Genomic DNA, 24,737 nt, shown 5'->3' with positions numbered 1-24,737 from the left:
TGTAACTTTTCACTTTGCTACTTTTCCCGGCGGAAAGTTTCTCGTCGTTACTTTGTGCGTAAACCGGAAGTCACGGTGAGGGCTTGACAGTAGGCTACAGTCGGAGCGGGACGCTGGATAACACAGCTGACAGCTGGGCGAACAGAGCTAGGTTGGTTATCTGATCACTTTCGATTTGAAGTCCAGGCATCGATTGTCCTGTATCCACCGCTCCACTCTGAGAGAGGGAGCAGATCCTTTATGAATCCAACTAGAAAGCCTCCGCTGGGACCATGCTGAATCTACCCAGAGCGACACTTTGCCTTTGTGTGTTGTTGATTGTGTTGGAGACTGGTCAGTTGGGAACTTGTTCACCGGCTGGCGTTGAAAGCTCTGGTAAGTAGCTGCTACCTCCGAGAGCTCGGACACTTTGCCTTCGTATCTGCGTCACTTCTCATATTTTCGACTCATTCTTTGGATAATTAAAAAAAAACAAAACATAAAAACTTGATGCGCACGACGCGAATCGGAGCCACAAACCTGCTCGACCACAACAAGTGGAGGCAGATACAGACCCAGCTTTTTGTTGATCCATTTTATTATTATTATAAATACTTTTTAAATAGTTCCCAGTTTGTTTTTTAACCATTTACCCTCTGGTCCAACAAACTGCACACTCACCCTTCCCTCCCTCCTGCTAACATGTCTGCTGCTGTCTGTGTACGAGCGTAAACACAAGTGCCACACCGCGCAGCGAGCGAAGCCTCGGTGAGAGGTTATTTTCTGTTTTGGCTGAAAAAACATTGACCCATGTTACAAATTTACCGGAACACGGCAGCAGGGCGTGTGTTTATGTGAAGAAACTGCTTCATATTAAAAATAAATAAGTGGTTTCATGCGTAAAATACACAAACTTGTGTTAGAATATGAGAATATGACATTAGTGTTCATGCCTTAAGAAGGCTTAAGATGAAGTTTGTCCATGTGGTTTATTATCTTGAGAAATGTGGACTTCAGACAGTCAGTCAATAATTTTAAAGACACAGTAATCGTGTGCAAAACGTTTATCCTGCACAAATACTTTTTGTCACTTAAACTGCTGAAGTCTCAAGTTGATTTCCTTAAAAAAAATGCAGCCCAGCTTCTGTTCCCCGGTGGTAGAGTTATTGCTAGCAGTTCAGACATGTCAAATTTGACTATCTTGCAGGAATATAATGTCTTAAAATGTTTTTTATTTATTTATTCATCTATTTTTTTACCAACTCATTAAAAGATAAGCTCAAGAAATCTAAAAGTTGTCAGCCATGTTTTTTTTTTTTTAATTATTTTTTACTTCTGTTAAAGAAATGTTTCCTCTTTCTTTGCCGGAATGAAGATGCTATTTTTGTTTTCTACCCCCTACCAGATTAGTGGGTGTATGCAAAACGTGTACGACTACAGGGCTTAACCTTTCATGTGATTTTCCCTGTTGTAGAAATTGCTTAAAAAGTTCAATCTCATGAACCATTCTTTTTTTTTGTTTTGTGTTTTAGATAATGGTCTGAAAAGGTCACATCAGTTTATATTGAAATCTCATTTCCACCCTCATTGCAGTAGAAGGTTTGCAGCAGATGTCAAGATGAAGTTTTTTTTCTTTTCTGTCCCATCCTCACAGACGATGGCGCTTTCACCATTCAGCACTCGAGCATGGGAAAGTGCCTGGTCACGGGGGCTTCTTCAGACTTGAGTCTCGCCGACTGCGATGCAAAGAGCAGGCTCCAGCTGTGGAAGTGGGGTTCCGGTCAGCGGCTCTTCCACGTGGCCACATCCCTGTGCTTGGCGCTGGACGTCCGCTCCAAGACGTTGTCCCTGCTCGACTGCAGCTCCAGCAGCCCCCTGGGGTGGCGTTGCCTGGATACGGTTCTTTACACCATGTATGAGATGGCCCTGGCGGTCAGCAAAGACAAAGTTATGGTCAAACGGGACGGTAATGATACTTGGGTGAGAGGAGGATCCGGAGAAAGCATCTGCGAGAGGTCGTATCGTGGTGAGTGTCGATTCCTTGCTCTTATCTGAGAGGCTGAGAGAAAAACATTGATTAAGAAATGAAAGTAGTGTCAAATTCACTCTGTGTCGAGTGTAATAAATCAAATTTGGAAGAGGACTGAACTAAATGTGAAGTTATGGCTGCCTTGTGATGCGGTCCTCCTTGGTAAAAACAGCCGTCTCATTTGTGTTCTGTGTTACTTGGCCAAACAGGTTGTAGCACATTTCAAAGAAAGTCCGACCGGTTGGTTGGCTTCGTCCCAATCATGTATTTATCCTTTATGGTCGATTACGACATGCCGCCTCAAAGTCCAGGTTAAAGAGTAAAACTTCCCCTGTGGCTTTTGTATTTTCGGTGACTTCCTTTATTTGTGCGTCATGATGGTACCGGTCAGCTGCAGCATATGTTGAGTGCTGAAGCTAACTTTCACTTTCTGTTCATTGGTATTGCTCTCTGACATTGCTGTGACACTATGTCCTATATTTGATAAAACTTCAGATTTCTTTTTTTATTTAGATCTATTTACATCTGTAGTAAGCATTTCTTATCCAATATGTTATTAATAAACTGTTGCAAGGGAAAAATATTTTTATTCATGACTCACAAGTGGCAGGAAGTTAACCCATTTCCATGTATCAGATTAGACTAGATTAATGTATTTTTCTAAGGGATGCATTAAACAGTCTAAAGCACTGAAAGCTTTTTCTTAATGATAAGGCTCGAATATTTCAAAATGAAACAGACTTAACAGATCAGATTCTTGCATTTATCTTAATTACAACGAATCTCTCTTAAAAGCTTTAGTGTCTCTCTCTTTCCTTTGAAGCAACAAGGTGTCATTGTTGCACGATTTGTTTTGGTTTTTTTCCCCCCCACCACACAAGATTTGATGTAAGCTTTGTGTGCGATGTGTAGAAACCCCATGTCCTGTGTTGTGTGTTGTGCAAAGACAAAAAAAAAAAAAAAAAAGCACTTCAGCGCGTGCCGCCCCGCATCTAATTTCGCTTAACACGTCTTCTGTTGTGACACTGTGCAGATGTCTTAAAAGTGGCACAAACACCGCAGGCTTCTAATGCGTCTTTGTTCGCGTCTTCTTTCTGTGCAGTCGTCCACACCATAGATGGGAACTCTGCTGGCGCCCCCTGTGATTTCCCCTTCAAATACAACGGCAGCTGGCATCATGGATGTCTCCCCGACTCAGATTTCCCTGAACGGTCCTGGTGTGCCACCTCCTCAGACTATGACCAAGACAAAAAGAAGGGATACTGTCTAACGCCTGGCATGTGTTATTTTTTATATACAAATAATATCAAGCTTTCGCCCTCTGTAATATCTCTAAGCAGCAGAATACTGACTCCGTCTCTTTGACTCTGCAGAGGAGGGTTGCCGCACTCTGTTCGCCGGGCCGGAGGGGGAGTCCTGCTATGAGTTTGTTTCCACCGCTGCGGTGACCTGGCACGAAGCTTTGCACTCATGTCGCAGCCAGGGAGCTGATCTGCTCAGTTTGTCCGGGCTCGACGAACTCAACTCCAGAACCTGTAAGACTTCAGACTTGTCACTTGTAATCCTTCTTTTTACTCCTTCTTCTTTCCTTCTTCACTTGTCTCCTGACAAAAATCCAAAAGGTTAGCAGCTTAATGACGGCCGGCACAGATCAGATATGGGAAGAATGCCTCATTTACAAACAATAAAAACTCCCAATAATAAGTGTTTTAGCTTAGAAGAGAAGTCTCTTAGACTTAGATAGACTTTGTAGAGCCACACAGGAAATTGCTTGGTCACAGTAGCGCAGTTGCACATAAAATGTACAAATCTACAAGAAATAGAAATAGATGTAAATAAACACTGTATACATACAGATAGAAATGAACACTTTCTCTTAAAACCTCAATCAATAAACTAGCTCAACAGGAAGAGACACATGTACCATAATTACACTCCAATGAGCAAAACTGGAATGAATGATATGAATAACAGGTTATGTAGCCTGATTGTCACCATGTATAGTGGATTTGTCTCATCAGACTTTCTCATTTAGTCAAGGCAGTCTTGAGAAGGGCTTCCCTTTTTATGACACAAAAACCAGATATTCAAAACCGCTATTTTTGTTTCATTTATGCACAGGGGGGATTTTTCTTTATGCCCTTGTGACTTTATTACTTTGGCTTCTCCTGCCTGTAAAGGAAAGTAACACTGACACACCTACGAAATGATGCTGTTGCGCAAATCATCTGCGTTCGAACAGACCGAGCAGACACAGCAGGTCGTAATCGATCGAAGTTTTGCCAAAAGCTGCGAGCGTGGAACCCCCACCTCCTCCCCTTCAGCTTCCCTTTTTCTTTTCTTTCCATTCCTTGTCATTTCTTGATCATCGCGCCGCGGGATTTCCACAATTTTACTGAAAGATCAACTGGAAGTGGGACAGAGGGAGTTTTTATATTAAAAAAAAAAAATGCTGCAACAATACTGCCTTCTGTTTAAACATTTGTGAAGTTTATGCCTTTACGCCTCGAGGACGTCACGTGTCCTCAGGTTAATGCTGCTATAAACTTCTTGGGTCACGCTTACTCGTTTTATGAAGATTAGAAACCTCACAGAGAGTGACAGTGCAAATCAAACCTCAGCGGTTCACTCTATCCAGCCGCCTATCCTTCGTGAACCAGCTGCTGTCCGTGACATTTAAAGCCGACTCCTCTTAGCAGATATCGAATCCTCTCGCTTTCCTGAGATACACTTGTCAGTTTTAGCCTTTGACTGCTCCTCTCCCCTCTGTTTCCCAATCAGCTTATCGTGTGTCTTTGTGTTTTGCTTTCTTTTTGTGTGCTCAGTGTGACATTCATACTGCATGAGACCAACCATTTCCTTTATTAAACTGACTCCCGTGTGCTTTGATGTTGCATTGTTCAGTTCTGGACGGCCTTCACAGAATGCCCGAGAGGATGTGGATCGGCCTTCACCAGTTAGACACTTCGCAAGGCTGGCAGTGGTCTGACGGCTCTGCTCTCTCCATGTTGCGCTGGGAAGAAGGTGACAGCGACTATTAAATGTTTTCCCTTCTGTGTGTCCCTCCCCCCCTTAAATACTTAACGATATTTCTTTCTCTGAGATATTCAGAGCCATGCAAGTCGGGCGGGGTTAAATGAAAGTGGTAAAGAAGCTGCAGCTCAGTTTGAAAGTGTGGGGTTCTGCATAACCGGAGTAACCTTGTTTCGCTTTCCAGAAACACCTGCTCCTTTTAGCACACCCAAGACCTGCATCCTGTTGTGATCTGCTGCCTTTCTACAAACGGAGAGTTCGTGTCAGTCAGAGAAACAATGGCGCTAGTGTTGTAAAGAAGCTCATTGTGCCTGGTTATTGGACACAGTGTGGCGTTGGGATTGTTCGAGCTGCTGAATAACCCATTAATAGTGCTGAATGGGAGGCTTTATAAAGATTGCTAGCTATTGTAACATGTTTCTTCTTTCTCTTCTCAAAGGAGAAAAAGCGTAAATGTGAACATCAAGGACACTGCAGCCGCCTGGCCTTCTAATGATATGAGCCTTTGTGGTTATTGTAATTTACAGCATGTCATTGTTGCTTGTAGCAGCACAGCGTTGGCCTGTTAGAGGAACACAAAACATTGTTTCTCCTCTCTGTTAAACCGAGTTGTAAAGCTGAACTTAGAGAGATACCCAGATGCATGTGCCACACCTCTTCTGCGCTCACGGTCAGTATGTGCTATTGATATTTGACAGGAATGCCGTCCGTTTCCCCGACCATCCATACCGACTGTGGAGTCCTGAACTCCAAGAAGAACTTTGAGTCGGAGTCATGCAACAAACGGCTGCCGTACATCTGCAAGAAGAGCGTCAACGCTTCTGACACGGCGACCACAGGTGGGTTAGCTGCTGCTCTGCAAAGCTCGAGCTGCTGAACTGCTTGAGCTAATGTCAGCATGCTAATAAACAAGCTAGCAAGTATAGATCTCACAGTGGAATTGAAGCTCTATGTGGGCGACACTGACCGTCGCCATCTTTGCAGTGCCTGACTCATCCTAATTTAAGAACAGGCAGCGTTTGTGGAGTGTGAGAGGATGAGACTAAGCTATCTTTACTTTTTATGTCTCATGTCTTTATGTATTATGTCTGCCTTTTATCCTGTCTTCATGTCTTTTTTATATAAAAGTGTGCTCTCAGCTGAATGCTAATGTTAGCATGCTAACAAGTGTAATTTGAACCCTGTTCACCATCTCAGTTTTAGCTTGTTAGCATGCTAACATTTGCTACTATTAATTGTGTATCAGCGTGTTATGGCCACCTGTAATTTTGCTCTCCTTATTTAGGGTCAGTTGTCTTTCTGTCGTTCTCTTTTTCTTTCTCTTTCTTTCCTTCTCACCGCACACACACAACAGTTGTTTTAATTTTCGTAGCGTTTTTATTTCCCTTTTTTTTCCTTGTTCGAATCACGTATCTCGCGTCATCTGTCTGCCCCGCTTCCTCTCTACAGAGCCTTTCGCCTATAAAGAAACGGTGTGCGAAAATGGCTGGGTCCCATGGAGTGGATGGTGTTACAAGCTGGTGAAGGACAAGCCACAAAATTTTGCAGATGCCCAGCAGCACTGCAACGTCACCGAGGGAGGAACCTTAGCTAGTTTTCACTCCATCGACAGCAAAGAGATGATCAACACTAATTTCCATTCAGGTGAAGCTAATTTTCATGTTTGGTACTTGGCATACATTTTATCTGTATATATTTGGCTTTTAGGAAATCTCTTGAGTCTCTTCATTTACGCACTGCTGCATTATTTCTTCCCCAAGAAGCAAAGTTTGAGTCTGATGTTTAACTTAAAGTTTGTTTGTGTTATCGCATCAGATGGCAAGTTTTTGGACGTGTGGATCGGTCTGTTCGGTGTCGGCACTGACTCCACTGTCTTCACGTGGAGCGACAAGACCCCCACTACCTTCACCTACTGGGACCAAAACCAACCAGCGCAGCCCACTCGGGATCCCAGCTGTGTCTTCTACGCTGGAAAGGTGCGTGCATTCGTGTACCACAACCTGTTGCGTGCTGCTTTATTTTATTTTTTTTATTGGGTGTGAGTGTGTTGGCCGAGGGTGTGTATTTGCTCTCCCATTTGTACGAGTCCTGCAAAATCAAACCTGTGTTGCATTCTCCGCAGTCTCATGGATGGCGGGTTGGGAACTGCACACAGAGGCTTCCTTTCATGTGCCAGAAGAAAGGAAAAGTTAATGATTCAGCAACACAGCCTGGATGTCGCTTTGAGGATGTAAGTAGACTTTTTTTTGCATTATCTATGCATCACCATTGTTGCGTAATGTCTCTTAGATCAAGGCTGCGATGAGGCAGCAATATCTGTTCTTCTGCTCGTCTTGTGCATGACCTTCATGTATGCGTCAGTGGTAATCAGGAAATCTTGCAAAAAGAATGTGTCGGCGTCAAGCAGATCCGTAGCTGTGTTGGCAGCTGTTATACGCAAACAAAGATATAGATATGATAGTAGGATGAAAACAAAAGAAACAGCATGTGTTCTTCGTACATTCCCATCACAGACGGGTCTACCGTAACAAGGGGCACCATGACATTCGGTGAATAAGTTAGCCTTTTTAGCTAATAGATATCAGCATGAAATTTGCCCAGCTGATTACTTACATTAATTTAATTTTTTTGTATTGCACATTTGTTTTTATTTTTTATGTTTAAAAATTGAAATCAGGTTATTGGTTGGCTCAATATGCACTAATTTGCATTAATTTCCAGAACTGACATCTGAACACTGGATTAGATTGGAATAAAAATTATATTTTTTAAGATATTAGAGTTTAGTGTTAAAATAAATCAGAAAATTCTGCCAGTATCAAGAAAAAAAGCCTTTTTCATCATGTTTATAGGTATAAGATATACATAAATCAAATTATTAATGATATACTGAAGGAACAAACCTGGAAAAACCTTCAAGATTCGAATGTACATAGAGAAAAGTTTAGTATATCTCAGTTTTAATGGAGATTTCTGGCTCTGTGTGAGGAAGTTTGCAAATTACCCCACTGTGGGATAAATTATAGATAGATTATCTTCTTGTCTTTGCTTTATATGTTTTGATTGGCACACTTCCCCTGTTGATTACTTAAATGAATTATCTGTTTAACTATACATTTATAAATATAATATTATCCAACCTAAATTTCCAGTAGATAAATGAACGTACAGTAAAATGTGGATTTTGTAGGTTTTCTTTCCATTAAACTCAAAGCTGACCAGCGCATGAAATAAGATTGTTTTTTTCCTTTTTGTCTTATTGTTTTCCATTACCCAGGGATGGAGACGACATGGCAACTCTTGCTATCAAGTGAACCCCAAAAAAGTGCCCTTCAAAGACCACTGTAACATCACTATAAGAAACAGGTAAGGTACACACGTGCATATTTGCTGGTACAGATTTAAAGGACAACCTCCATTTCTGACTAGAATGTAGATTATAACTTCCTCAAATCTAAACACAAATGTATTAATTGTACTCCACAGGTTTGAGCAGGCCTTTATCAGCCGTCTACTCAGTGAGCAGATAGGCAAGGACACTCAGTATTACTGGATAGCGCTGCAGGATATCAAGAGCACGGGGGAGTACCAGTGGCTGAGTCAGGATGTGGTTACCTACACCAACTGGGGCGGGTACCAGCCAGGTTAGTAAAACCCCAAAGCTGTTTCACCGCTCGAAACTGTAGTCTCATAACAGACTCTTGGGTCATGATAGATTATGGTTTTACTGTGTGCTGTATGTAATTCTGTTTGCAGAACACCAGTGTACAGGATCTAGCGTTGAGCTTCAGATTTACTGATTCAAACTTTACAATTTATTTATTTTTGCTCTTGAAACTACTTTAAGTAAACCTGTTTATACTGAGGCTAACACTAGACAACAAAATTGCACTTTAACGTCTTTAACTTTAACTGCTGCTTTATTTAAATTTTTCAGGAAAAAAAAAATAAAATATAATAATTCCACATTTTAAGTTTCTTTGTGTTTCCTTCATGTGTGCACTTTAGATCGGGACAGAGGTTGTGTGGTGATGTCCACTGCAGTACCCTTGGGCACATGGGAGGTGAAGAACTGCACCAGTTTTAAAGCTGGCACCATTTGCAGAAAAGACCTCGTTCCACCTCCGCTCCCAGAGCCGGAGCTGAACTCCAACGCGACCTGTCCCGCCGGATGGGCATCTAAAGCAGGCATCAAATACTGCTACAAGGTTAGTGCCTGACCCTCCTTTGGCAGCAACCAACCAGACGTTTCCTGTAGTTGCAGATCAGAAATTGTTTCAGTTCAGTAATATTCTTGGGTTGTCTGGTGTGAATCGCTCTCTTGGGGTCATGCCACAGCATCTGAATCGGGTTGAGGTCAGGACTCTGACTGGGCCACGACAGAAGGCATATTTTCTTCTGTTGAAGCCATTCCGTTGTTGATTCACTTCTATGCTTTGGGTCGTTGTCCTGTTTCATCACCCATCCTCAGTTGAGCTTCAGTTGGGCGGACAGATGGTCTTACGCTTTCCTGCAAAATGTCTGAGAATTCATTCATTTTTCCGTCAGTGACAGCAATCCGTCCAGGCCCTGAGGCAGCAAAGCAGCCCTAAACCATGATGCCCCCTCCACCACATTTCACATTTGGGAGGACGTTTTGACGTTGGCGTGCTGTGCCATTTTTTTCTCCGCACATAGCGTAATGTGTTTCTTCCAAACAACTCAATTTAGGTTTCATCCGTCCACAGAACATTTTGCCAGTAGTGCTGTGGAACATCCAGGTGCTCTTTTGCAAACGTGAAGCAATGTTTTTTTTGGACAGCAGTGTCTTTCTCCGTGGTGTCCTCACATGAACTCCATTCTTGTTTTACTTGTAGATTTGTCAACAATAATGTTGGCATGTGCCAGAGATGTCTGTAAGTCTTTAGCTCACACTCTTGGATTCCTCTTCATCTCATTGAGCATTGAGCAATTTTGGAACCCCTCAGCTATTATCTGATAACAATTTAGCATTCGTATCGACATATATATTTATAGCATAGACTGTATATAAATATGGACAATGCATCCCCACTTCCTTGCATTGGCCAAACTGACGCTAGTTTCTTGGGGCATGCGTGCAGCGCCATCTTGCGCGTTTGGAGCCAGAGTCTGCGCAGTACGGTCCGAGAGTGCAGCCACGCGGAGGCGCATTATTGATGAACCCCCCACACACACACACACACACACTCACCAGACTTTCGTTTAATTAATACTGTGCTCTGCTCTACCTCCACCAGTTACGAGGAAAATATTGGATTATACACTGTACTTATTTTTTTTTATTTATTTATTTTCATGGTCCTACAGGACCTCTTTACGGAGCAGTTGGCATGGCAACTGGTGGTCACCATTATGTCACATCCTGTTTCTATAGCATCAAATAACTAACTAAAACAAAACTTATCTAAAAACCGGACACTTTAACATTCATCAACGTTATATTAACTACCTGAAATAACAAAACCATCCTTGAAAAGAAAGTGTGTTTTAGTTTGGTGCAAGCCCCATCCACTAACATGGAGGGGGCGGAGCTTATGACCTATACTACAGCCAGTCACCAGGGGGAGCTATACATTCTTAGGCTTCACTTTTGAGGAGCAAATCCGTCATCCATCTTTACACAGTCTATGGTTTATAGATATTACATTGGCGGTAACAGACATTTAATTTAAATTCATTGAGTGTGCCACTATTTCAGAAATCTCAGAATTGGTTTGTCTGTGCTTGTGCAATGACCAGTCTTGATTCTTCTAGACAAGATGTGACACCTGAATTGTTTTTGGGTTTTTTTCCCGACTCTCTGGTGTAGCCCCCTATGGCGCTATCTCCACGTTGGCAGGTTGCAGGAGATTAAAAAAAAAGCTTTATTCTGCAGAAGCAGGTTTTAGTAGCTGTTATGAAGTGTCGTTTCCTCTCATCAGGTGTTTCATGAGGAAAGGCTGAGCAGAAAACGCTCCTGGGAGGAAGCTGATAGGTTCTGTAAGGCTTTGGGAGCCAATTTAGCCAGCTTCAGAACCGCAGAAGAGATGGAAACGCTGCACGTCATCATGAGAGGAACTATCAGGTTTGCACACAAGTCCTGTCCTGTCACATTTTTCGAATGTATGCGACTTTCTGACAAATCATAATTGTTGTTTACACACACTTTGGTAGAGATTCCCTGTCCGACCGGCACTACCAGTCACATTAGCAAAGAGATCCAAACAGGGAAGTTTGTCTTTGTAGGCGCATATCTCAGAGTTCAAACTTGTCTCTTTGTTTGCATTAACATTCAGGACTTTAACTCGAATATCAAGTTAAACACATCTCCTAACGCATATTGGCCCGGGGAACTGTTGAATCACTTAAAATAGTTGAAAAGTGTGTTGAAAGAAAGGTCGGTTTAGTGTTGGGGTTAACGGTGATTCCTTCTTCTCATCGCAGTGATGACCGGTACTTCTGGGTCGGCCTGAACAGGAGAAACCCGGCTGATCCGTCCTGGCGGTGGAGCGATGGCCGTGCTGTGAGTACAACACTGAACCCTGAACCCCCCGCACCCCCACATTATATTGGGATGTGATCTTCTTTTAACCTGCAGCTGAAACAGCACCCTGTTATTTGTCTCAAACACACCATACGTGGTTGGCACAGACTTATTGCATCACATTTATTTAATGCCTGCGACAGATGTCTATGGATGTTTTGCACGAAGACTTCCATGAGGACGACGAATACAATCGGGACTGTGCTGCATTCAAGGTACGCTGGGCGGATTTATCCGACTTTAAACGAGAGATGAACATTTGAGTACTTTATTTATCTTGTCACTATAACCTGTATTTGTGTGTGTGTTGAAATAAATTGTCACTGAACTGTAGGTAGCAACAAGCCCTGTGATTTCCTGCTGGATAACCTTTCTGCAAACAATCTGTATCCCCCATCTAGACAATGAGAAGCACCATGAAGCACTTTTTGTTCCTGCTCCACGACATATACCTTAAACGTTACTACGCCACACCGTTTCACTGCGATACCAGGCTGGAGTGGGTCTGCCAAATACCCCGCGGTAAGTCACTAAACAACTGCTGGTCTGGTCTAGGTGGGTGGTACATGTCTAAGTAACATCCACATGAATGAATGCCAGGTCCAAAAGTTTCCCAGCAGAACACTGGATTGTCATGAGATGGTCGATGTTATTCACTTCTCCTGTCGGTGGTTTTAATGTTGTGGCTGATCGGTGTAATCCTCCCTGTAATTTAAAAACCAAATCAGTTGGAGCACAAAGTCAAGTTATTATTTTTGTTTGCATCTAACTAATTTTTTTTGTCAACGCTTCAACAGGAAAGACACCAAAAGTCCCAGAGTGGTACAATCCAGGTAATGACCGTTCATCTTTTTAGAATCTCATCTCCTTCGTTCTGTAGCTGTTGTGTTTAACAAACAAAAATAAAAAATTATGCAACTTTTCTTTCCTCAGACGATCTACTAACAGAATGTTTTTAACGTTGAATTGTCGTCCTTTTCAGGCGGGCATGATAACACGTCGATCTTTGTAGACGGAGAAGAGTTTTGGTTTGTTAATGAACCGAAGCTGACTTTCGAGGAGGCGATCCAATATTGCAGCGGAAACGGCAGCAGACTGGCCATTCCAGGCAGCTCCATGACTGCCACCGTAATCCACCAGAAGCTACAAAAGGTAAGTGATGAAAGTCAGTAAGCGGCCGTGTAATGATGGGTAAGGAATCCCGTCGAATCAGGACCAGTTGTACAGTGGGGGATATACTACTGTACCCCCACCCCTTGCTAGGGCGTGGGGGTGCCTGGTCTGGTCTAGGTGGGTGCTACATGTCTAAGTAACATCCACATGACTGAATGCCAGGTCCAAAAGTTTCCCAGCAGAACATTGTATTGCCACAAGATGTTATTTACTTCTTCTGTCAGTGGTTTTAATGTTATGCTAGATCAGTGTGTAGACTTGATGTCATGGAAAGCTGGCAGTTTTCCTTGAGATTGCAGCTGGTATCAATTAAACCACAGAACAGTAATTACTTCTGCATAATAACATAAGACCAGTGTCATAAAATCATCAAATCATTCACCACACAGTGAAATATAGGCCACTCCAGATCTTGAGGCCATCTTGATGAAACTTTTATTTAATTAATAGGGAATCGATATTAATTATGTGGTACTTAAACTTACATGTTCTGAACAGTTGTCAAGTTCGTCCTCGGAAGGCTGGTGGGTCAACATGAGGGATCCTCACCGGTTATTCCCCATGACGTAAGTCGCTACCGTCACAAACGCACACAGTCAACGCTGTACTAAGGAAAGAAAATTTTGATGGTGGTATTGACTGCATCTGTAAATCTCCTAGGTACCCCCAGATGTACTTTTATAATTTACATCTCCGGGGTAGATGCACCTTCATCACCTCCGAATATCCCTTTCCACGTATGTATGCGCTTTCTTTTTAGGTCGCCTTATTACTTGGACAAAAAAAAATGAGTCAAGTGAAATCAAGTAAAAGGAATCGATATCTTTGAATGAGAAAGGAATCTGGTAATCGGATTTCTGTGCCTTTTTAAAAGCAGTGAAGGGTTTTTGTTTACCACTTTTGTAAATGACTGTGAGAGAGAACATGTAACGGATGAATTATACCGATTTACTCTTTGTAAAACTTTTTTTCTTTTAGTGCCTTAAAGAAAACTGTTGAATCCTTTATTTCTCTTCAAGTTTAAATGCAAACCTGGCTCAGCTAATGAAAGACGCGGCTGCTCCTCTCGGCGGTTCAAAGTGTCTAGGGTTGTGTTTGTCTCCACTAATTTAGGACAGTGTTGGGTTTTGTTTGCTTGTATTTTGTCCTTTTTTTATGTATTTTTTTTTCCCCAAACTATTATTTTATGATGTTTTTTACTTGCAGGGCATGATCGCAGTTGCCAGCAGCGGATGTCATTTGTGTGTGAAAAGCAGAACATCACGTCCGTGGAGATTGACCCTCTGGAACCTCGTCCTGGAGGACTGCCTTGTGAAGAGAGAGCGCTGTCCTTCAGAAATAAGGTCCGACACGTGGAACCCTTTGGAACAGACTGACCCCTTTTTGCGATGTTGTTTATTATTTGTTTATTTCCACGAACGATTGTACTCGATAGAATCACTGTTGAAAGATGAGAAAAGACGACGATACTTTAAGAAAAGAAAGATTATTTCTAACATTTAGTATAAAGATCAACAAAATGTAGAAAATAAATAAACAGGTTTTAATGAAGTGATTCAAATTTTTTTTTTCAGTGCTATATGTTCGTGTCGAGCCAGAAGCCGGTGACATACTCCTATGCCGATGAGCAGTGCCAGACGATGAAGGGAACCATGCTCACTATACAAGATCAGGTGGAGCAAGGTGAGGACATATTATTATTATTATTATTATTATTATTTATCAACCAACAAGACAATTCTAATGCTCTTAAATACCTTTTTTTATGTTTTGAATCTGTTAAAGAGAAAAAAAAGATGCATTTTCAAGCGAATACACAGAATAAATGTGCTCTCTGTGGTTTTAGACTTCATCAACACCCTCCTGCCAACACTTGGGATAAACAGGGATGAGATATGGATTGGTCTGAAAATCCGGCGCAGCGAACTGACGTGGGCTGACAAGTCGCAGGTTGAATTCAGCAACTTTAACCCTTTGCTTGTGGGCAAGCGTAAGACGATAAAAGTCCACGTAAGTCTCACCTTCATCTTCACTTCTGTGAGCGTGCATTGCGGTTAGCGTCGGTGCCACAATTTGATCTCTGGGTAAAATTTGACTTTCTTTTCAATTCACATTGTTTTCTCTTTCTCTTTTTTTTTTTTTTTTTTTTCTCTCCAAGGCATGGGATCAAGAGAGTTTCTGTGTGTACATGCTCAATAATCCAGACACTAACATGCTGGGTACCTGGGACTACACTTCCTGTGCAGAATTCAAACAGCTGGCCATTTGCCAACACTACGCAGGTACGTCTCCCCTTCCGACACCTCGCATCATGTTATCATCCACGTTTATTTTTCCGCGAATCTTGAGTCACAGTTGACTTAATCTGCTGTGATACTTGTGCATTGATGGGATGTCGGAAAAATTGGGTTTCAGCGTTGGACGGGACTTGCCGAGTTGTTGATTCTATCCACCAACCGTACCAGATTGCACGAGTTTTGCCATTTGCAAGCTGCATATTCATCTCTCACAAGTTCCTAACTCCATGTGATGGTGATATTGTTTGACATGAATCGTATTTTATGTCAACGCTTCCCTGATCCGTTCCCTTTGCTATACAAAACAATTTCCCGTGACGTGAGACAATCTTAGGAGCAGGGGAGCGCACTACTAGGTTCTTTTATTTTATTTACTCCTCATCACTGCGTCCCTGGAAAATAAAACACGCTTGAAAGGTAAAACAATTCATAGCAAGCCATCCTTTTTTTTGAGGGTGGTGATTAAGGGTTCAAGATTCGACGTCTGCAATCCTTCTGTATTCTGAAAGAGTTCATATAAATACAATAAAAAGGAGACATTTCTGGCACAACTTCACCTGCTACCAACGTGCATGGAGGAGGAAAATAAATTGTAGAAAGGTCAAGTCTGCAGCAGCACTCGAACCACTTTAATAGACCGACGCATTTTTTTTTTTGCCTTGTGGCCTTCATCAGGGTCATCCATCAACAGAGGCTTTACAGCAACACGGTCGGGTCTCTGTTGCAACTTTTTTTTTTTTTTCTTTTTCAAACGCACTATGTTTTATTTCAGATAAACCTGCAGAGCCCTACATCTCAGACAACTTCACCATCGGCAACGACACCTTCCTGCTGCTCGACAAAAACCTCACCTGGTTTGAGGCTTTAGAGCAGTGCAATACCAAAAGCATGTACCTGGCGAGCGTGTCTGACACCTTGCAGCAGTCCACTCTCACCGTCCACGTGAGCAGAGCGCAGAAGCCCATGTGGATCGGCCTCTTTAGCGAAGACGTGAGTGCGCCGAAGAAAGCCTCGTTGATTTTAACTCGACGTCAACGAATCTAACCTTTTGTTTCCCGTTCAGGGCGGGCTCCACTACCGCTGGACTGACCACAGTCACACCGTGTTCAGTCGCTGGTCTCCTGATCTCACCGGCGGCTCGTGTGTTTACCTGGACACGGACGGCTTCTGGAAGACCACCAAGTGTGAGGAGGAGCGAGGGGGCGCTATCTGCTACAAGTCGCACAGTGAGTGAAGCAGTGACTGGAATTAATTGAAACGTTTTTCCAGACAGGGAATACTGGGGAATATAAATCTTGAACAGTACAGTCATGGAGAAGCCGTTGACTCTCTGTGGTAACAGGCTGAAGAATCGGTTGCAGAGGAAATTTAGAAACTTTTTAGAAACTTGTAAATTGTGTCACAGCTTCCCTATTCGCCAAACAGTGTTGGGTATAGTTACTTTGGAAAGTAGTTAGTTAGGTTACAATGTTACCATCAATTAAAAGTAATCTGTTACGTTACAGCGTTACCTGTGAATAAAAGTAACGCGTTAGAGTACTCATGCGTTACCAAAAATTAAAAGCCGTTTGCAGCACCTCGCACTTGCTGCAACTTAACTGACACGGACACACAGCCTCCTTTAAATGTACCGAGAAGTCCTGACAATGAATAACGTCATTCATCCAACCAAATTAACTCTGCCGGATAATAATACCAGGGTGATAGAGTGGTGCTTCTTGGATACAAGATGTTTTTTTTTTTTAAATTGGAAGTGGAGTTTTTTGCGGTCGACAGAAGCTTTTCACCAACGCGGAGTGTGCATTTTACCGTTATGTTGTTCTTGTCCTTTTCGCTGGCGAATTGAAAATAATGTGCGTACTTCCACGATTCGGAAGCTGTCCTCTCTGCCATCTTGCCGGCGGTTCGAAAACACACACACACACACACACACACACACACACACACAGGTAACGTAGGTCAACAGGGCACAGACGCATCATCACACACAGCACAGAGCTGTCTGACAAAAAGCAGGCTGTAGTCGGAATTTTTCTTTCCTTATCCGGAGTAAATCTTAAAGCAACGGATTACTTTTTTAAAAAAATAACGAAGTTACTGATTACTTAACGCACAAAACTAACGCATTACGTTACAAGTTACACGAAAAAAGTAATTAGAGTACTCTAACGCGTTACCCACGGCACTGTTGCCAAAGGACCACAAGCTTAACAAAGACTCTGGAATATTCTTTCTTTGCTTGAATTTTTCTTCCTTCTTTCCTGTTTGAGTTTGGCCCACCTCATTATCATTCATTACAGAGGAGACCATCACCACGCCCGATGATGTTGCCGTGAAATGCCCCCATAAAGTTAACGGTCCGAACTGGATCCCCTGGAAGAACAACTGCTACTCCTTCCAGCTGGTCGGCTCCAGGTGGGACTCGTTTGAGGAGGGCAAGATCCTGGACACCTGCAAAAAACTACGTAAGAGTTTGCGGCCACTTCTTGGCGCGTTCACATGCGAAACGTTCTGTAACAGACCGGCGATGCTAACGAAGGCGCATTCATGTCACAGATGCGGAAGCAGACATCCTGGCGATCCGAAATGAGCAGGAGAACGAGTTTATCAAGAGCCAGCTTTTACCATTTAAATCCTTGGTCCAGTATGTGTGGCTGGGACTGTTCAGAGACGACATCGGTAGGTACTTTGTTTAGACTCTGACTGCATGTTTTTGTTTAGTTCATGTTTTATCAGTACCACAGATCACTATAATTTACTTACTTGTAACCGGAAAGGTCATAGAAAAGCGGATCAGATCTTTCTCACTCTACTTATGTCGTCGTGCAACGGATAATAGTGGTTTTGTTCTGCTGCAGATAATCAGACAAAGTGGTACGATGGCACAAATGTTCAATATTCCAACTGGGCGCTGGGCCGACCGGATTTAGACGGACGGTTCATGGCGGGTCTCACCATTGACGGCACCTGGATTCTCATCGAAGACAGAGAGTTATTCCCCGAGTTTAGACAACAGACGATCGTGGCCTGCAAACTGAATTACGGTTGGTGTTTTTACACTCACGCCATTTCTTTGCGTCTCTCTTAACATCGTTACTGAAAGTGTGTCGTGCAATCCCCCTCTCCTAAGAACCTAAACACGAGTACAACCAGTCATCCAAAGATTTCCAACACTATGGCAGCTTGAAGTACGAGGTCGTGCCCAAAAAGCTGACTTGGTACCAGGCTCTGGAAAAGTGTTCTCAGCGCGAAGGTTACCTGGCAAGCATTCATGACCTGCAGCACAACGCACACTTGAGGCTCATTGCCAAGACAGATGGCTTCCCGCTCTGGATTGGCCTCTCAAACCAGGACGTAAGAATTTTGTGCATTAAAAAAAATATTATTTATCACTGAGCTTTACAGAAACACTGAGTACATTTACACCTAGTTCTCATTTTTGGTTGCTAATGGCGTCTTTCTCGATGCAGGTCAGCGGCACAGCCTATGAGTGGTCCGATGGAACAAACTTTGACTACAAGCACACCATCTCTGAGTCACAGGAGGGCTCCAGCGCAGACAAGCAGAAGGCCAGCTGTGTTTATATAACCCCGGCTGGAGACTGGGTGAAGACCGACTGCAGTGCTTCAGTAGACGGCGCCATCTGCTACACCACCGCCGTCACCACCCCCTCCCAGAGTAAGACACCGGCCCGTTTTAAGAACATAGAGCCACGCTGTTCCTCTTTCATCAAGTAGGAAAGGGGAAAGCGTTGAATTATTTACTCTGCAGAAATAATTCAGAGGAGGAAAAAGAGAATCACCGAATCGTTTGGTGCGTGATGGCAAAAGATGTTTGTTGTCATATGCACGGTGAAAACAGCAGAAATATAAAACCTACAGAGAACAGATTATAAAAAAACAAGGTGTAAAATGATTTCTTTTGGGTGTAGCGTTGACCCTCATCCATCTCGTTCTTGTTTTTCTATGAATCAGGAGCCAAAATGGAAGCTGGCTCACAAACCAACCGCTGCCCTCAGAGTGATGGTTTGTCTAAGTGGGTCCAGCATGAAGATTACTGCTACGCCTTCGACATGAGCTTCTACAACTACAGCGTCTACAGCATGGAGCAGGCCAAGGTCATCTGTCAGAAGATGGGTGAGTAGTAGTCGCTTTGGTGTGTGGAGGATTATAATTCATATTCATCTGATTTTACTGCACTCACCTTTTTTCTTCTCCGCTCCCAGACGCTCAGCTTCTGACCATCAAAACCAAGGAGGAGAACAACTTTCTGGTGCAGTACATATTGGAATACCCTCTCATCACCAGTCGAGTGTGGCTCGGCGTGAACCTGGATACTCAAGGTAAACCCAGTGTTTTAAAATGGAAACTTTAGACGCTACAGAAGCATCCTAGGCCCGATCTGCAGGTTAGTTTTCCAGCACAGGTGTCAAGATATGAGTAATGCTTGTTTTAAGTGTGATATTACTGCCACACAATTAATTTGGCAGGAAAAACGGCTCCAAACTAGTTCTGAATTTGAAATGTGGTCTGTTTACACATAAAGAAAATTAAAGGGTGATTACAACAGTGTCAAGGCTGCTGCAACATGCAGACAACATGACTAATTCTTACCTGATTTAATCAGAAACCTTGTGAACAAAAGTAGCAAATTCAATGTACGTCAACATTTTTATTTTTTTGCTTTATTATCCACTGATGCCAAAGCATTATGACCACCTGCTACGACCCGGCTTGAGGGCTACAATATAAAGCGGAGACGGGCGACAGAGTTACAAATATAAAAGGTTTATTTTATTTTTTAAAAAAGACAAAAAAAGCAAGACATGATTAGCTTCTGCAGCCGAAAGGTGATGTCTTTTCAGGCCTTCTCTGGTCCTTTATTCACACCTTCACACCTGAGGTGCAGAGGAGCTTAACACCACCTGCCAATATACTGTCAGTCCTCTATTTGCCACCGCAACAGCTCACACCCACGCAGACATGTGCTCTCTAAGACCCCCAAAATGTGTTCTGTGGTAACACGTAAACAGCTGTTGCATGATTGGACTAACCGTGCATCAAACTTGTTGTTGTTCTCAATACTCTTTTGCCTGGATGGTTTGTCCCCCCTCTGGACAGCTCTGCGGAGCGTTTTAGTGCCTTTCAGCTCATTGTTTTGGTTTCAAAGCTTCGCACTTAGCTGTTTTGGTTCAGATTCGCAATCGCCATCATCATCGGCATAGTCGAGCCGCAGCAGGCAGCTGTTTTCAGCAATAAAGTTTTAAATCGACTGTGTTCTGTATGTGACCAGATGGTAGACGGGTTAAGGAACAAAACGTTTCCCTCTGCAGTCGGTAAACAGACCTCAAAGGACAAGACTTATCATAACTAACATAATATGCTAATAAACCGGCTCGTAACGTCTCAGACAAGTGGTGAAGTAGTCCTTTTTCGCTTTCCCCTCCCAGGTAAGCCTTTATCCTGGCAGGATGGCTCAGCTCTGGATTACTCTAACTGGAAGTCCGGTGCCATTACTGGGAAGACGTCTGATCCCAGATGTGCCGTGATGACGACAGTAGATAATGGAACCTGGTCTCTGGTCAGCTGCAAGGCCAGCCACAGCCGCGTCGTCTGCAAAACTAAAGCGAGTGAGTATCACATATGCTGTAGTGGACTCACTTTTTCTCTATCATTTATTTTGAATGGATAAAAAGTGAAAGCACGTGCATATACATCAAAACTGTTGAAATCTGCAAGGTTTTCATTCACTAAACCCACAAACAAACCTCCAGATTTGTATTTAAAAATTCACGTTGGCCCTAAAACGTTCCCGCTTTTCAAAGGCAGGGATCGGCTTTTATTTTCATTTAGCAAAACGACCGGTAGAAACACAGAATCAGGCCGCAGAGCGATGATGTACGAACTTCCATTTTCTGTCCTCAGCTTCAACAGGCTCCCCCGTGGCACTGGGCCTCTTCATCATAGTACTCCTCACCCTCATCGCCGCCGTCGGCTTCGTCATCTATAAGAAGAAAAGGTCCAGCTTCTCCTCCACCGTCCGCTACAAGAGGACTTACGACGAGTCGGACGCCACCAGTATGATAGACACTGACTGAGCTCGCTTATTTCATCCGCCTCAGGGAGTATTAATGCAGTAATATGCCCGCCCGCTTCGTGTGCAAATGTTTGGGTACTTTTCAGCCAGAGTGAATGCAGCAGCCCTGCCAACCCGCTTCTTTTTTTTAAAATTATTTATTTACCTTGCTCAAGCCTGAAAACTTTCGAAAATGATGATGTAGGACTGTAAATACCGTTTTGAGAATTGTGAATATCTGCCAATTCAGTTTTCCTTATTTGGATTAGATTGTGTTTATTAAGACTTCTGTGTTGTGCTAATGTAAATGCTTGAGCCAGGTTCTGTCTGGTAAACACTGATCATTTATAATAGTGTTTTTTTTTTTTTTTCTTTCTGTTGATTTGCCAAATTATGCAACGTAACACTTTCTGGCTTAAGACTCCCTTTCAGCCTTATCAAGTGAAATTGCACTGATGCGTGAGTGACTTCAAACATTCAAAAGCTGTTTTTTTTTTCTTTTAATGTACACTATATTACCAAAAGTATTCGCTCACCCATTCAAATGATCAGAATCAGGTGTTCTAATCACTTGGCCTGGCCCCAGGTGTATAAATTCAAGCACTCAGGCATGCAGACTGTGAAACAAGACATTTGTGAAAGAATGGGCCGCTCTCAGGAGCTCAGTGAATTCCAGCGTGGAACTGTCATAGGATGCCACTTGTGCAACAAATCCAGTCGTGAAATTTCCTCGCTCCTAAATATTCCACAGTCAACTGTCAGCTCTATTATAACAAAATGGAAGCGTTTGGGAAAAACAGCAACTCAGCCACGAAGTGGTAGGCCACGTAAAGTGACGGAGAGGGGTCAGCGGATGCTGAAGCGCATAGTGCAAAGAGGTCGCCGACTTTCTGCACAGTCAATTGCTACAGAGCTACAAACTTCATGTGACCTTCAGATTAGCCCAAGTACAGTACGCAGAGAGCTTCATGGAATGGGTTTCCATGGCCGAGCAGCTGCAGCCAAGCCACACATCACCAAGTGCAATGCAAGGCGTCGGATGCAATGGTGTAAAGCACGCCGCCACTGGCCTCTAGAGCAGTGGAGACGCGTTCTCTGGAGTGATGAATCACGCTTTACCATCTGGCAATCTGATGGACGAGTCTGGGTTTGGAGGTTGCCAGGAGAACGGTACATTTCAGATTGCATTGTGCCAACTGTGAAATTTGGTGGAGGAGGAATTATGGTATGGGGTTGTTTTTCAGGAGCTGGGCTTGGCCCCTTAGTTCCAGTGAAAGGAACATTGAATGCTTCAGGATACCAAAACATTTTGGACAATTCCATGCTCCCAACCTTGTGGGAACAGTTTGGAGCGGGCCCCTTCCTCTTCCAACATGACTGTGCACCAGTGCACAAAGCAAGGTCCATAAAGACGTGGATGACAGAGTCTGGTGTGGATGAACTTGACTGGCCTGCACAGAGTCCTGACCTGAACCCGATAGAACACCTTTGGGATGAATTAGAGCGGAGACTGAGAGCCAGGCCTTCTCGACCAACATCAGTGTGTGACCTCACCAATGCGCTTTTGGAAGAATGGTCAAAAATTCCTATAAACACTCTCCTCAACCTTGTGGACAGTCTTCCCAGAAGAGTTGAAGCTGTAATAGCTGCAAAAGGTGGACCGACATCATATTGAATTCTATGAGTTAGGAATGGGATGGCACTTCAGTTCATAGAATGAGTAAAGGCAGGTGAGCGAATACTTTTGGTAATATAGTGTATAAAAAATCTGCTCAGTCTAATTTCTCATTTACAAAACACGAACAAACTTTCATTAACAGATTTTTAAAAGAGCAGGTCAACTTTTTTTGTTTTTTGGTTTCTTCGTGTGTCATATTTGCAGATAGTTTCTCCTTTAAATACTCATTACACTCCCACAAACGCTCTTATACAGAAATCAAACTCTGCCATTAAGCTCTGAGCTCTACTTGGTTAACAAATCTCAACAAACTGCTTTTTAAATTCTTAAATTGAGAGTTAACACTGGTCTAAGGAAATCATTTTTTATTTTAATTTTAGTCGTACTATGCCTTTAAATCAGCAGAGAACATAAAATCTCACTGACCGTGCCTTAGAACATTATTTGTGATAAAAGTTTGAAATGCTTAGGGATTGATTTATTAATGCCTTTAACTCCAGTTAAGAATCAAACTGTATTAGTCTCAAAAACAAACTGATTGTAAATGACTGTGGATCTGACTTTACTATGCACGTAACTACTGAGCAAGAACGCACTTTAATATGTTGTGGAGATGCAGTTCGTCTATCGTTAAGCACAATTTGGAGAGATGTATTTTTTTTTTTTAACAGATGTTCAGATTGCACTGGCGTTATGCTGCATATGCTTTGTAAATATGTTTGTCTTATAACTTGAGAATGAACCAAAGATGCTCAAGAGTTAGTTGAATGTCAGAAGCTTTCCCTTCGGTTTGAGGAGTCGCCTCGATGTGTCTTATGCTAATTCGTATTTGTCATATCAGGTTGCAAACCAAATGTTCTTTTCGTTTTTTAAACTTTCCTATCACTCCTGCACAAATTTGTCAGCTCAAATCAGGTACAGTTTTCTTCCAATAAAATGTCCTGTCTCCAAAGACTTTTTTTATCCTGCAGTCTTGTTTACTGGAAACAGTTTGTGAAGTAGTTAGTGTTGAAACATTTTTTTTTGTTTTGTATTTTGTCTTCACTGCATGTGGAGATGTGTAATAAGGGAAATGACTGCAGTAAAAAAAAAAAAAAAAATAGCAAGACTTAGCATGAGTTATTTTAATAACTAATTAGTCAACTTCAATTTAAATGTACAGTTTCTGACGGGAAATCCTTCTTTCAGTCCAGTCACACAGTCTCATTTGGGTTTACTGTTATGTGATAGAATCATCAGTCAGTGGTTGACAGGGCTGTACCGTATTAAGGTGCTCATTCTGATTTTATAAGAGTTTTTAGCTTCAAGACTTCAGAGTATTCTCAACCTGTCAGACTGACCTGCCATTTTGCACTTCATTCAGTTTGAATTGTTTGAACAAATAGGAAAGCTGGTATGGGACAATCTAGAGGAACTCCCTTATCAGACTTGACTCACATGTTCTGGGAATGTTAACTGTCCCTTTACATCTAGAGAGGCTCAAAGTTACGTGACCATAAACATCAGTAAACCCCATTCAAAGTCTGTTCCCTGTGGTGTCTGGCAACAGGATGTTGTTGGTGGGTACCTTTGGGTCCTGTGCGTTGAGGGGAGGGGCCTCTGTGGATCATCCCACAGATACTTGAGCAATTTGGGATCTAGTGAATTTGTAGGCCAGGTCAACACCTTGTGCCATCTTGTTTTTTGTTAGCTGTTCCTAAAGCGTTTTTGTGTGTGTGTGTGTCTGTGTCAGGCTGCATCCTGCTGGGGATGGCTGATGCCATCAAGGAGTGTCACTGCTATGAGGTTGGGGTGCCTGGTCTGGTCTAGGTGGGTGCTACATGTCTAAGTAACATCCACATGAATGAATGCCAGGTCCAGAAGTTTCCCAGGAGAACATTGAATTGTCACAAGATAGTCAATGTTGTTTACGTCTCCCGGTCATAATGT

At 42.8% G+C, this 24,737-nt stretch overlaps 1 protein-coding gene across 1 annotated transcript; it reads left to right on the top strand.

The window, feature by feature from the left end:
- Positions 1 to 79: 79 nt before the first annotated feature.
- ly75 (lymphocyte antigen 75) lies at positions 80 to 23,760 on the top strand. Its single transcript, XM_084541551.1, has 35 exons — positions 80 to 375; positions 1,634 to 2,005; positions 3,111 to 3,284; positions 3,382 to 3,543; positions 4,913 to 5,032; positions 5,740 to 5,880; positions 6,491 to 6,685; positions 6,857 to 7,017; positions 7,164 to 7,271; positions 8,319 to 8,407; positions 8,528 to 8,685; positions 9,050 to 9,249; positions 10,984 to 11,126; positions 11,486 to 11,564; positions 11,729 to 11,800; positions 11,987 to 12,107; positions 12,383 to 12,418; positions 12,568 to 12,737; positions 13,257 to 13,324; positions 13,419 to 13,495; positions 13,965 to 14,101; positions 14,333 to 14,441; positions 14,605 to 14,768; positions 14,917 to 15,040; positions 15,828 to 16,045; positions 16,119 to 16,281; positions 17,356 to 17,520; positions 17,612 to 17,734; positions 17,914 to 18,099; positions 18,186 to 18,409; positions 18,526 to 18,733; positions 19,030 to 19,191; positions 19,281 to 19,397; positions 20,505 to 20,684; positions 20,980 to 23,760. The coding sequence occupies exons 1-35, from the start codon at positions 273 to 275 to the stop codon at positions 21,150 to 21,152; spliced, it is 5,202 nt and encodes a 1,733-aa protein (XP_084397677.1). The 5' UTR covers positions 80 to 272; the 3' UTR covers positions 21,153 to 23,760.
- The last annotated feature ends 977 nt before the right edge of the window (positions 23,761 to 24,737 follow it).

The sequence above is a fragment of the Chelon labrosus genome, assembly GCF_963514085.1.
Source record: "Chelon labrosus genome assembly, chromosome: 3".
Lineage (NCBI taxonomy): Eukaryota > Metazoa > Chordata > Actinopteri > Mugiliformes > Mugilidae > Chelon > Chelon labrosus.
The sequence above is the reverse complement of the archived record's forward strand: the minus strand, read 5'-3'. Positions and strand labels throughout refer to the sequence as shown.